Source organism: Mustela nivalis (assembly GCF_964662115.1).
Source record: "Mustela nivalis genome assembly, chromosome: 2".
Taxonomy (NCBI): Eukaryota; Metazoa; Chordata; class Mammalia; order Carnivora; family Mustelidae; genus Mustela; species Mustela nivalis.
Genome location: NC_139021.1, coordinates 181,265,101 through 181,279,159, shown reverse-complemented (window position 1 = coordinate 181,279,159; position 14,059 = coordinate 181,265,101). Strand labels below are relative to the sequence as shown.

Sequence of the window (14,059 nt, the reverse complement as noted above, 5' to 3'; positions counted from 1 at the left end):
AGAACCCCTGTTCGGAGTTGCTGGAAGCACTGCCAGTGCCACAGAACAGTCACTGAGCAATGCACCCACAGTCTCAGTGTGCACGGCTCGGCGTAGACCAGACGCCCGTCTTCCCCCAACTTCCTCCGTACTCCTGGCTTCAGGCATAAGCAGCAAACGTTCAAAATGTTGCTCAAGTCTTAGCCTCGAAGGGGACCCAAAAAGAGGTGAATCCTGATTGCTCTCGTGATATTCAGGTCTCCCCAAATCAGAAAGATCCGATTCTAGATGGTGGCAAGGAAGAAAGCATAGCCTTTTTAGCACGCCTTGTGTCTTCTTTATCGAGACTTCCCAGAATCCGAACTCCAGAACCTTCCGCACCTGCCCGTCGTTGACAGATGGGACCCGATGCCGGGGGAGAACCACGCTGGTGCCCACGCCTGCTTCAAGGCGGCGGCGGGAGGTCAGCAGCACCTTGCAGGGATGGTCCGAGGGGCTTCCTGACAGGTCTTACCGTTAATGACCGCAACGCCTGGAAAGGTCTGGAAGCGTGAGTGAGCTTGTGTTGTCTTCCCGTAGTTCACGTGAAGACCTGCCTTGGAAAGCAGTCTTGGGCAAAAGCAGTATCTGGGGGTTCGAGTGGGAGTTAGACTCTGGGGTCCACTGGCTCGTCAGCTGCTTGGAGCACTGGGACTAAAAGCGTGGCGGATGAAGCCACACTTAAGGGAGTAAGAAAAATGTGAATCGTTTGAACACGTGCAGAAAAAGATGTTTAGCATCATTGTAAATGTCACTTCCAGAGCGGATCCCCAGGAAGCAGTGCTGGCATTCAAAAAGTGCTCTTGGGGCTTCCTTTGTTTTTTTGCGGGAAGTCCTCTGTTGGGAAGAGCTGGAGGAAGGAAGCCTGCCGTGGGGGGGGGGGGGGGGGGCTGAGTCTGGGACACGCGCTAACCCGCAGCTGTGAGGTTTCACACGCTCTCGTAGAAGTGGGGGTGACGGCCAGCAACAGGACATTCTTCTCGCCTCGTGGAACTTGTACTCTCTGGGCGAGGACAGACTTGAAAAACGGTACTTTGAAAATCGCAGGTTAAAGAGCTTTGAAAGACACAAAGAGGATGGAAAGGAAACACATGGGCGAGGGGCCCCACTTGGATTAGGGGCTTGGGGAGGAACTCTCTTGGAGGTGACCTTGAAGTGAAGACCAAAAGGAAGGGCGGGTCAGAGAGCCTGCAAGGGTGGGGGCGGACCTGGGTTTGGGCAGAGGAGATGTGGGGGCGGTGCTGACAGCAGGCCAGGGGCTTGTTGGGGGCTGGGTCAGGATGGGGGTGGGGCCTGGGGGGCACAGGTTGTTGGTGCCGCTGGAGAGAAGGAGGGTTGGGAGGAGTAGGAGCAAGCAAAGCGCGGTCCACAAGGTTGGAAGGAGGTTTTGTCTCCAGGGCAGTGAGAAGTCCTTGGAGGGTTTAAGGCAGGGCAGTAATCTGATCTGACCTAACCTTTCAAGCTTTCTTCCCTTCTAAGATCACCAGTGTCCAAGCTAGGATCGCTTGCCAAATTAAGGGGTTTGTGTCTATTTTAAAAAGGCAGGGTGTGCTTCTTATTTAAAAAAAAAAAAGACACCAAAGTGATAGGCTATAAATTCTAGTTCTATTTTTGTGTAATTAATAGGCATTTGGAAGTCAGTGACAAGGGTCTTGCTTCAGCACATGGGGCAGAGCACTCCCCCCGCCAACACCCTCGCTTCTCCAGCCTTGCATACAAAGGAGTTCACTTTGCTGTCCCTACAGTAAGCATCCTTTAAGGCCTCGACTTCAAAGAGCCGTGGAAGAGCCCTCTCGCACTCCGTGTGTGCATGAGTGTGTGTGTTTGTGTGTGCGTCTGAAAGGAATTACTGCATAGTTTTCAGGCTGATGCTAAGATTAGGGGTTTGGAGCTGTTTGGGTTTGTTTTGTCCAGACTGGCAAATGGCTCTGAGCAAAGAATGTTCCGCGGCTGCCAGCAGAGAACAGAGAGCAGCGTGTTGTGCGCCCAGGATAACACAGGTGAAGGAAATCAGAGAGGATGGCCCCTCACTCTTCAAGTGGTGTAAATAGTTTACATTAAGACGAGGTTGGACATTCAGGAGTAACATCTCCAACTGGATCAAAGATGCACGTTTAAGCTGGAAGCATCGCCACGCTGTGTCCTCCAAGGTTGGTATCGTCGGTTCATTCAGTCCCATGGAGTTCAACTCAGGAAACATTTGTTACATACCTACTTGCTACACAGCTGTCTGGACGCGGGGCACATCTGGATGGCCTCCACCCGGGTTCAGCCTTCTCTGATGAAAACTAAGAAGACATCAGGCCTGCCTCTGACTCAGGACCAGCCCACTGCAGGAAGTGGGGTTAGGCAACCAGTCATCACAAAACCACTCATTTACTCAGCTCGTATTTACTGTGCCCCTGTGTGCCAAGCCCTGGGGAGCAGAGTGAGGGCACAGACACAGAAGGCAGGAAGCTTCTGGAAACTCATACTGTGGTGGGACGACAGGCAAGGAAACCGTGCGGACTCTGTGCTAGAACCTCAGAACTCTGCCGGGGGACGTGTTGGGGGCCATGAGGCTCCCTGCAGGGTCACCTAATCTAGTCTCTTCACATGGTCCTGGATTTCATAGCATCTCACCGATAAGTATTGCTGCTGCAAGATAAGGAGACATTTTTTGACATAACCATTATACCAATTCACACTTAAAAACAACGGTAATTCATTGTGAACAAGGAGCAAAACATTGAAAGGGACGGTGGGCAGGGAAGACGTCCAGGAACTCAGTCCAGTCTGAACCCTGAAGAACTGAATGGGGTTGGGCAGGCTGCCCAAGATTTTCTAGCTCACATTACTGGAAAACTGGTTTTCTGTTTGAGAAGACCTCTATCTGAAAATGTGTTTCAAGGAACTAAAGGGAGCTTTTCAGTGGAAGATTCCTCAGAGTTTGGGATGTGAGTAGGAATAGATAGAAATTAGATGTATTCGGGGAGTCTGTACTCTTTGTAGACCTCGCATTCTTGAAGAGTGCAAAATACACATAATTAAACTCACCCCCCTCTTTTGAACGCTGAGGAACAGAGATCATGAAATACATTTATCATAAGGGGATTTTTAAAAGAACAGATTTGTGGGACGCCTGGGTGGCTCAGTTGGTTAAGCAGCTGCCTTTGGCTCAGGTCATGATCCCAGCTTCCTGGGATCGAGTCCCACATCGGGCTCCTTGCTTGGCAGGGAGTCTGCTTCTCCCTCTGCCTCTGCCTGTGTTCGCTCTCTCTCTCTCTCTCTCTCTGACAAATAAATAAAAAATCTTTAAAACTTAAAAAAAAAAAAAAAGAACGGATTTGTGGGAAATCATTTTCCCATATTAACTCTTCATTTAAAGATGATTATTTCTTTTTTTCAGTGAAAGGTTAAAGAAAAGCTTTGCATCAGTCTTCAAAGTGTAGGGGGTGGGGAATGGAAATCTTTATCCAAGGAAGGGACAGAAGGAGGGACTCTAGTAACACGTAAACACTGCTGCTCAGAGTCGGCTTAATTATCCAGCCAGAGTTATTCTGTTGGCTATATCCTGACATTATCATAATGGGGAAAGGAACTGGCAGGAGAGATTCTTGAAAAGAGTTCAAGAGAGCACACCGATACAGAGAACGTTCTTACTCCTCTCTATGTCAACAGCTGGTACTCTCTGAAAATATGGGCATTTGGCTACATTTAATGCAGTACCCCAATACTGAAAGTCACTGCCCAAGGGCATAGTAGAATCCTCCTCCTCTCTTAAGCTAGACACAAAACAGAGAGGTCAAGCTGGAGAGCTCCGTCGGCATAGCCCCTGCTTCTTAAATAACCCAGTTTGGGGGAAATGCCCGTAGGAAAACTTGACTTTGCCCCTAGGGGATTGCATTCCAGTGTCCTAGTGCGTTCGTAAACCATGTGGGTATTACTGGGAACTACCCAGTAAACTGTGCGTATGGCTATGTCTGTTTTAAAGAGAAGAGAGCTGGGGCTCAGAAAGTTGAATGAACTGCCTACATTTTCCAAAACTTCCCAACTGGACATAAGGCTGAGTCGCCGGGTGCCGAGCCCCTGCCTTCCCACTTTGCTATGACTTCCCTCAAATAAAAATTTGCAGCAGCTAAGCATCAGGAAGAGGAGAAGGGCATGTGTCCTGGGGTAATGGTCAGAGGTAAGCATGCTCACCTTCCAGAGGGAGGCTTCGAGGGACCTCCTTGCTGCTGGGCTGTATGCATTAAGGTTGAGGACGAGTGGTGGGGAACTGGGCCATTCAGCCTGTTTCTGGGTTTGCCACATGGACACGGCCCCAGCCATGTTTGGGTTTTGTGTAAGGACTGAAGCCTTCTCGGTACAGATCAATGTCCCTGGATGACTTCTGGGAGGCAGGCGAGCTGCCCCAATTTTAAAACATTTAGTTCGTCAGACTCCCTTCAACTTATGTTACAACAGCAAAGAATTATTTCCTGTCATTGCTCGTTAACCCAGCATTTTATTTGTGGTAGAACATGTGTGAAAACATTATAGCTGAAACTCTGCCAATGCTTCCCTCCCCCTCCTACGCACACAGACACACACCCGTGGCCTCCTCCGCTCCCCAGGTCATACGGCACGGAGGCTCCAGGGTGAGGTCACGGGTAAACGCTTAGGCCTCTCTGCCATCAACGATATCCAGCAGAACCCACCTCAAGCTCCGCTAGGTCAGAAACTCTGTGTATTTTGCCCTTGCCCAGGTCCCAGCCCCTAAAACAGTGCCTGGCACGTGGTGAGGTGCAGTAAGTACTTCCTGAATGAAAGGCTGGATTGCTGGAAGGACGGGTGCTTGGATGAGTGGATCGTGACGAAGGGACGGAAGCAAGGACAGTGGGAGAGGGATCGTGGTTGTGGACGGAAGGACCGGTGGACGGCTGGGAGAAGGATGGATGGGTCAGTGGATGAATAAAGAATGGTGGGTGGAATGACAGACGGACGGATGGACGGACGGGCGGACGGTGATCGCCGCACAGTCAGATATACGCAGAGTGAGGCCGTCTTGCCCCTTTTGTATAATGGCTGAACCTCTGGAGAGAAGGTTCTGAGATGGCTGTCTATTTTAGAGTAAGAGCCGAGAACCCCCAGGGAAATGGGTGGTGAATAGTGACGGAGTCCACTGCTGCTTTTTCCGACGTACTCTGGAGAGCAGGGTGGCGGGAGCAATTCGCTTCCAAAAAGTGAAGTTCTTCTCAAAGCGGCTTCTCCTGAAAGCCTTTGCTTGACTTAGCTGCAGTGGGAGGAGAGGGCTCAGAAATATAAAATCTGAAAGTCGTGGCAAGAGGAAGGCCCTATAGACTTCACAGACCACTCCCTGGTCTGCAGAGAACTTTCTTATCTCCTTTCTCATTCAGTCGCGCCTATGAGAAAAGAACAATATAATCATCTCCATTTTACAGAGGAGAAAACCGAGGTTTGGGGAGCCTACCGGCCCATAGGTAGTGTGGATCAGACTCCAGACGTCAGCCCACAGCTTCTGGTTCTCAGCCCGTTCCTCGGTGCCTCCCCATGGGTGTCTGAGCGAAGGAAACTTCGGTTCCAAATCACTGGGTGCAGGGGTGCAGGGTGGGGTGGAGCCGGGGCCGGCCCAGTGTCGGGAGCTCAGTGAGACAAGGACAGGACTCAAGCTTCAGTCCTGGCTGGGTGGCTTGGAGGTATCCGGCATGACTACTTCTTCTACCATAATTGATTCAAAGTGGCTTCCCCGTGACAGACTCTAAGAGGCAGCAGCGACTGGCAAAATCTGCCTACCACGACGGGAAGGTCTGACTGCTCCGGCGCGAAGAGGCCAGCGCTCTCTCCGGCATGCATCCTGCCCCGACTCACCTCGGGGTCTGTTTGCATCTGCCAGAGCTCAGTCCCTGATGAGCCCCACGCAGAGACAGGGGCCTTTTCTTACAATGAAGCTGAGAAACTCACCTGAGACAGTCTCTGATGGGCCAGGTCCCCTGCCTTGAGCCCCCCCACTCTGCAGGCCTGGATTCAGGAGGAAACCGCCATCAGCACACAGAAGTGAGAGGTCTGATTTCTGGAAACGTCCAGAGATCTCCCCTGTACCTCTCAACGGACTGGTGGAGCGCAGTTGGCCTCTTTTCTTATTAAAAATTCTAGGAAATTACATTTGTGCTTTAATTGTTTTCCAGGGAGGAGGAGCAGAGGTCAAAGTTCACATGTAAAAACATGAATTATAATGTGCCGCAGATGGCTTCCTTCTGAATCCCAGGTGTTTGCTATTAACAATGGAAATGTCCTACTAAGGACGTTTTTGATCATTTGCTCCTGGCCTTGTGCTTTCTTTCGCCTTCTGCGGCCCATCTGGTAGGCCCACTGGGTCAGGCTTTGGCCCTAATGCAGTCACTTTCTGTTCCTGGAGCTGACAGGAGGAATTCCTTTCGGTCACCCCGGGTTTCGTTCTGGCGCACGAGCCGGGGTTCTCAGGGTCATGCCCCATGCCCCCACGGGTGGGCAGAAGGCAGACTCAGGGTCACTTCCGCCCCCATCCACACAACCTGGCAGGGTCTCCCAGCAGAGCCATGCTGCTTTCCAGGTGGAAGAGCTCTTCCTTCCTCTGCCCACAGCTTGTTGGGGCCGGAGCAGGCTCCCCGCCTCCCCCAGGCGTGTGCCTTCTCGATAAATCCCAAGATGAGGCCTCTGCTTCCCATTATACCAAAGACGTTCAGGGAGGTCCCTGAAGGTACGTTTGGGGTAACGTGCAGGATCTTGGGGTTTTGCTTCCTCCTCTACCTGACTTCAGGGAGCCCAGGCCGGTCCCCACAGCACCGCCTTCTTGCTCCCTCGATTCCAGACTCGCTGATCGAGTTTTCAGTCCTGGGCACAACTGTGAGAAAACTAAAGGTTTTGGTTTTTTTGAAGATGGTCCTAGAATCTTTGGTTTGAAACTTGACCAGGTTATCGGTGACCTCCTGCACCCTCTTGCTGTACACAGGCCTCGGGCTCGGCTAGGAAGGGACGCTGATAGCCACGCCGGGTTTGCACTCCGAGAGGGAGGAGGAACGCGGAGGCAGCAGCTCTGAACTGTTAACTAATGAGTTGTTTTTGAAAAATAGGTCTTCGGGCTCGTTGTGGAGGGAATGCTCCAGAATGAGTCATGAGATGATGTTCCCCGAGCACGGGGGCCAGGTGTGCTATGTTCGGGCCTGGCCTGGGCTGTGGAGGGCAGGGTCAGAGGACAGGGGACAGGGTGCTCCCGTGACCCGAGCTTCGGGAAAGCCTCGGAAGGAGCCTCCAGGGTCCGCGGCCGAGTGCGGCGGGTAAAAGGGGTCCAAGTGCGTCTTCGTTTGTTGCTGCTCCTGAGTCCCTGCTCCGGTCGAGTGAGAGAAAACCCAGCCCTTCCATTCTGGAGCTGGGTCTTTTCGCTCCTTTCACACTGTGTATGCATTTAATTGAGGGAGCATACTTCACTGCCTCCCATCTCTTGGCCTCCTGAGTCATTTTCCTCTCAAGCTGACATGTACTTGTGGTTTTAAAGTCTAAAGATTGCTATGTTTGGGCCACAATTAGGATAAATTCTGCATCCTGTCGAAATGCTTCTAGGTCCTTGAATGTACAAGGCACTTGTAGTCAGTAATGTGAAGTAGCAAAGCAGCGATTCTAAAAAGAAATACACAGCTGCTTCCTATGAACACGGCACCCAGACTCTCCGCGTGCTCCGAAGGTAAGTGGAGGCTCGCCCCACTTCTGTCGGAAGCTCACTGACCCTGACCCGTGGCATGTAAAGTAGTTGTGGTACCCCGTTCCTACAGATGCGAAAAAGAGGCTCAGTTTTAAAACGTGGCTTTAGTTGTGATCGATGGGGTGCTCAGACTCCGTCTTCCACTTTGGATTTTTCTCCCGGCTCCATGCAACATGCGCCCCCACCCCCAGGCCTGCCGAGTATGTCACTTCTCCTGTCAGGAGGAAATAAAACTCCACTCTAGTCTGCAAAAAGAGACCAGCAGGAAGCAGAATGTCGGCACCACATTTTCTAGAACCAGCTATGCCTTAATCATTTATCAGCTGTGGGAGAAGTGAGGCGGTGGTTGTGGTTTTTTCTTTTCCAATCGATGTAAGCAAATCTGGAAGGCTTCCCATCTGTCCCAACTTCCTGCGACGCTGGCTTTTCCTGTCACACGGTTGTGTCACCTCCAAGGGGTTCCTAGCAGCTGTGCAGGCCACTTCCCCTCCTTCCTCGGGTCACTTCTGTGTCTTTCCTGCAGTCAGCACAGACTGATGTCACCCCCAGAGCTCGGAGCTGGGAACCCGGACACTGGGACCCAACCCACATTTATTAGAAGCGAGGACGTCTCAGGAAACCTGGCGCACAGTCACCTCCCTTCCCCCTCAATCCAGCCCGGTCACACCTGCTTTCCCCGGCTGCCTCGTTTCCAACAAGAAGAGCCATTGTCTCCGGATAATACCCGGAGAGCTTTCGCAAGGCAGATAACTGCCGACTTCTACTGTCAGGGCTGATAAATTGGCTTAGTGTGGTTCTCCCCACGAATATAGCAGGGAAATGCACAATAGGCACCTGCAAGCAAAGAATTTTCTGACCACATTTGTCAAAGTAAAAGTAACCCCTAATAATGTTTTACTTGGCAGCTTTGTGACGGCTACAGTAGGAAGCTGGGTAACATTTACAGTGAGAAGCCTTAAGCGATGTTCCTCTTTCGAAAAGTGGGTTTTGTGTTTTGTTTTTCCCCCCATGTCTGCAGCTGCCTGTTTTGTCCACGTTTTATTTCTGACCTTGCACTCTGTTTGGTGAATTTGCTCCCAAGTGCCCTTGGTAGTGAAAAACTTGAGGCAGAGGAAGATGTAACAGCAGAGGTCACGTCTGAGCAGGAGAAGGTCACTCCGTGTGGTGTCTGCCCGTGAGCCGAAGCAGCAGTTTTTCTGGGTCCGACGTAGAATCACTGGGAAGCACTCTCGTGTGGAGGACAGGTGTCTTGCAGAAGGCCTTCTTTTCTAAATAATGTTCCGGTCTTATTGCTTTGCACCCCTCTCTCCTCGCTATATGTCAATTCAATTAGCAGCTCTCCTGACATATTTGGCATAATTTACGAGAAGTGTTAAAAAGCACTTCATGATGAGCTTCCCGAAAGCTCTGGAAGGAACTGAAGCTTGTCTTTGTAAGCCACTGACCCTGGGCTACAGAAGACCTCCCATGGTATGGGCAACAATGTAGCCCAATGTAGTGCTGTTTTCATCTGTGCTGCGGGGAACACGGCTCCCCCATGAGGCAGGAACAGAACCAACCAAAGGCAGGCAGAATTCCCACACTGCGGAGTTGGAAGCGAGAGGAAGGAACTTGCTTCAGACAGAAACCTCGTGTTCCATGACCAGAACCTTCCGTGGCACTTTAATTAGTATATAGTGATGATTGGTTCGTCATTCTGGTGCAACACTGAAGGATATCCGAAAATGTATTCATGATTTTAATTTGGCTTTGAAAGACAGGTAGATACCCATGGAATTTTTTAGCATCTGCCTAAAAGTACTTAATGTTTTCAAAATGCTGTACATTTGGGCTTTTTTCCCTTAGAGAATGGAACCATGGTGTAAAACAGAACAATTTCTAATTTGAGTGCATGGAAGGTGACCTTTGATGCACCTAGATTGTATTTCTTATTTTCTGACCCAAGTAGATGTGGGTTTATCCCTATTACCTGTATGACCTCTCAGTTTTAAATCTAGGTCTGTTGTTCTCAAACCTTCATTTTGATAAATAATGCCAGAGCATGGATGAACCTTGAAAACATTATGCTAAGTGAAAATAGCCAGATATAAAAGGTCACCTTGCATGATTACATTTCTATGAAATGTCCAGAACAGGCAAATCCAAAGAGACAGAAAGCAGGTTGGTGGTTGACAGGGACTGTGGGAGGAGGGAATGAGAAGTGATGGCTTAATGGGTATGGGGTTGGTTTGAGGGCTCAGGAAAATAAATGTTCTGGAACTACTAGTAGGGACAGTGGTACAATATTACAAATGTTGTAGCAGCTACTACATGGCATATTTTTAAATGGAGGACTCTGTTATGTGAATTGTATACCTCTATCACCTGGAGGGCTTATTAAAACACAGGTTGCTGGGCCCCAACCCTGAGTTCTTCTGAATCAGTAGGTCTGGGTGGGGCGTGGGCATTTGCGTTTCCAGTAGGTTTCCAAGTGATGCTGATGCGAGGACCACACTTGGAGAAATACCGATCCAGGCATATGGTGGGCAGCGGGAGGGTATGTCCTTCATGTTTAAATTAGCACATCCAGGGTGGATTGATCACTGGCCATGTTCTGGCCATCCCCTCCAGGTAATGCAGTGCGCACGGACCTCCGTCATGAGGAAAATGGGTTTTGAAATAACTGAACTTGGAATCAAATCCAGGGTCTTCCATCCCCTAACTGTAAACTCACAAAGCAACCCTTCGCCTTGCTGGCAAAATGAGAACAGTCCTACGTGTCTCATTGGATTGCTTGGAAGTTTTAAGTCCAAAAGAAAAAAAGTATAAAAAGGAGAAAGAAATATTACCGAGAAAGCACCCAGTATGCCACCCAGCTTAAAGAAGGTTCTCAATATATAGTTATTTTTGAAAATATGTAGATATGTTAACTGAATATAATTATAATTTTTATATGAATCCTATGTTATATGGATAAGCATGCGTGGTATATTTTATGTATATGTAAATATGCATCCATGTTTTATTTCTATGGATAGAGAGGTGGTGTGGGGCATAGGTGTGTCCCGTAGCTCCCTTGGCAAAGGCCCTACAGGGGGACAGTGGGAAGGGCTCCAACCATATTTGGGATCCTCCTCAGAGCTTGGATTATCATAGACTCTTGGAGACTCCTTCTTGAGTAACGAAGTGGGTAAGTGATACCATGAAAGAGTAGTGAGCACACTACCCAAAAACTTTAATTCTGCTGTCACCCAAAGCTCAGAGGCAGAGTTGGCACCTAGGAAGTAGGGTGATGAGCTTGGCTGTGCCAAGCATCTTCCTGATGTCATTCTTTTCCTTGTGACTGAATTGAAGAAATCGCCATCTTAGTAATCACTGGGCTGATAGATACATCCTGTCCGTGGGTTCTTGACATCGTGCTGGGAGCCACTTCTATATCTCGTTCCTGGTCCACTGGCACATTTTTCATCAAGATAAATGAACCGATCTTTGACTCCTTAAGCCAAGACCTCAACAGTTCACTGGACATTCTGCAACCAGTGGCTGTTTAGATGGAAACATTTTAAAATATACGTCAATTCGAATTGTATTGTATCAGAGGAATCTAATATTTGGTGCCATCAAATTCCCTTTGGAGATTTGTAATCATTTTAACTCACTGATTACTGTTTATTGGAGGAAGGGCCATTGAGTTAAGTATAACTTCAGATATTCTCTATTTGCTTGTCATTCAAAAATAGCTTGCTTGGGGCAACTGGGTGGCTCAGTCAGTTAAGCGTCCAACTCTTGGTTTCTGCTCAGATCGTGATCTTAGCAGATTGAGCCTCATTTTGTGCAAGGTTGTTAAGCCTTTGTTGCTGGAGACGAACAGTGGACATGTGGGCAGATTGAGCCTCATATTGTGCGAGGTCGTTAAGCCTTTGTTCCTGGGGATGAACAATGGACATGTGGGCAGGTGTCGTCAGCGGGTGCCATGAACACCTGCCCGCCCTGTGCCTTGACAGCTGACTGTTCCAGCTCTTTCCACAGGTTCCCGTTCCCCATGGTGTTCAGCAGCTGTAGCAAGAAGGACCTGGAGGTCAGCCTGGAGAAGGGCGTGGGGATGTGCCTCTTCAACCTGCCAGAAGTGAAGCAGTCTTTTGGGGGCCAGAAGTGTGGGAACGGCTACGTGGAACAAGGAGAGGAGTGTGACTGCGGGGAGCCTGAGGTAAGAGACTCGCCCCGGGACCGTGGTCTTGCGGCCGCGGCTCACAAAGCAGTGTGTGTGTGGAAGAAGGATGCTGCAGAACGAAAGTGCTAGAAACTCGGGAGGCAAAGTCCTAAACGGCCACCTCAAGCAGCCACACAAGCCAAGGTAGCACTCTTGAATTATGACAATGGCGGCTCTGGTTGGAAATGTTAAAGAATCTTCTGTGTTGAAGGATACCATGTAAGTGAGGGGAGCTGAGGACAAGAACAATGGAGAAGCATTTAGCTTTGAGTTTAACAGAGAAGCAAGCTTAGGAATGCTAGCCTCAGATGGCTAATAAGCATCATTTCTTTCTCTTTGTAAGGCGAGGGACCAGAGGGGAATTTGAATAAGCAACATTCATTTTGAACCAAGAGCCCCCCTCCTCCCCCGTTACATCTCTGCCTGATGCACGGCCACCTTTGTATGCACGAGCCGAGGCTCTGGGCTTCTGCCTCCTCCCTCGTTAGCTTTCAGAAGCAATAAGCCAAAGCAGGAAACAGATTTATCCAGCAAAGGGCTTACTTAACCCTGTTTCCCAGCCAATGTCAAGAAAATTTCTTGTTTCTGTAGGGCCCAAGATAAAGTTAATCAATGTAAAAATTATAACAGCCACTTTCTAATCTCTGAATGATCTTGAGAAGGAAAGAGACGGGATACAGTGAGACCTCCTGGTAAAAGCAAGTGCCTCCTGGAAGCTCGGAGGAGGTTGTGTTTAGAATACATCAAAGCGAGCTGTTTGTATTGCAAGATTTCTGCATGTGGGATCCCCTCCCTGAGAGCTGATGCCGGCTGGAACGGCAGACGGGTTCAAGGCGGGCTTCACCGGATGGACTGACAGGCTTGGCGAGGGCTCAGGAAGAGCATGTTTGGGAGAGCTGCTCTGAAAGGGGGTGCTGGGGTGGAAGGAAAGGTGCAGAAACCTTGGATTCCTGGGTTTACCAGACAGGCAACTGGTTGTAGAATCTCCTTCATCTGCTTAATCTTCCAGTCTCTGTGGTTTCGCAAACCAGTGGGACCCGTCTGGGGCTCAGTCTGGCCATTTCTGCAAGAAGGTCAGGAGTGAATAAGTACCAGGGGATGGGGTTGGTAGGGCTGGTCCCATCAAATGCTGTGTGCCCTTTCCAAACCCGGGATTCATCTCTGAGAGCAGCTCTGGTCCAGAGCAGCAGGAATTGTGGTCACAAGGTGCTGGGGGGGATGGCTGTGCCGGAGCAAGACCTCATGCATGGGGCTGTAGAAACTCTTCTTCAGATTAGTGGAGGAGCACTTGAAACTCTCATGGGATGGGGCATGCAAAGGGGAAATTCCATAGGGATTTTGCTAATTACCTGAAGAAGAAAAACAAAATTAGTTTAAATTACCCGTGGTTCTCAGGAGAGGCCATGTGGACTTCAAACGGTTTGTCTTTGATTTGAACTCCTCGTAATTGCTTGTTTAATCTAAGTAAATTCGACAGCTCTTCTTAGAGTCATGAACTCTCAGGTCTAGAATGACCATTAGCAGTCACTTGCTCCACATTCCGGTACCAACACCGGCCCTGCTGCCACCCTCCCCGTCACCGCCATGGTCACCGTCCCGTATCACCCTGCCATAACCACTGTCATCCCCGTCACTGCCATCCCTACCGGCCCCAGCACCACCGCCATCCCCACCACCAGCACGTCAGCAAATGTTTGAGTGCCCGCAACTGGCCAGCCACGGCCGTGACCCTCAACGTCCCCTCCATCGAGGAGGCGTTCGGCTTTGGGAGGGTGCCTACCGTCTCTCCAGGCAGGATGCGGTATCGCAGGGCAGTGCTGATTAAATCCGACTCCTTCCTCGTGGAGAGCCTCATTCCACCTGCACAGAGTTCCCAACTGGATATGTCTGGGGTCAGGGTCCTTACTTCACAGGGTAATTTCTTGATATTTGAAGAGAACCGGCATTCTCCTCATCCAAAATCCTTTTGTCCAAGAACTCTTTCAAAGTCATGGACGAGACTTTTGCTTCGATTTGCAGTGCTACAGTTTCTGTGTTTCAAACTGCGTCTAACACTGTAGCAACCCACGGTACCCAGTTTCCAGACCGCTGAGGCCAAAACTTACAGCCACGGCTGGGCTCAGTTCACCAGGGCT

The 14,059-nt window shown here is 49.9% G+C and overlaps 1 protein-coding gene across 3 annotated transcripts in view; it reads left to right on the top strand.

Annotated features, from left to right (window-relative positions):
* The window catches only part of ADAM12 (ADAM metallopeptidase domain 12), a 329,491-nt gene that overhangs the window by 261,610 nt on the left and 53,822 nt on the right, over positions 1 to 14,059 (top strand). For all 3 annotated transcript variants that reach the window (XR_014309055.1, XM_082721242.1, XM_082721243.1), the window contains exon 12: positions 11,744 to 11,921. Coding sequence is in view for 2 of the 3 variants with exons in the window: in XM_082721242.1 (XP_082577368.1) it covers positions 11,744 to 11,921 (178 nt within the window). In the remaining variant the exon portion in view is untranslated. The remainder of the gene's footprint in view (positions 1 to 11,743; positions 11,922 to 14,059) is intronic.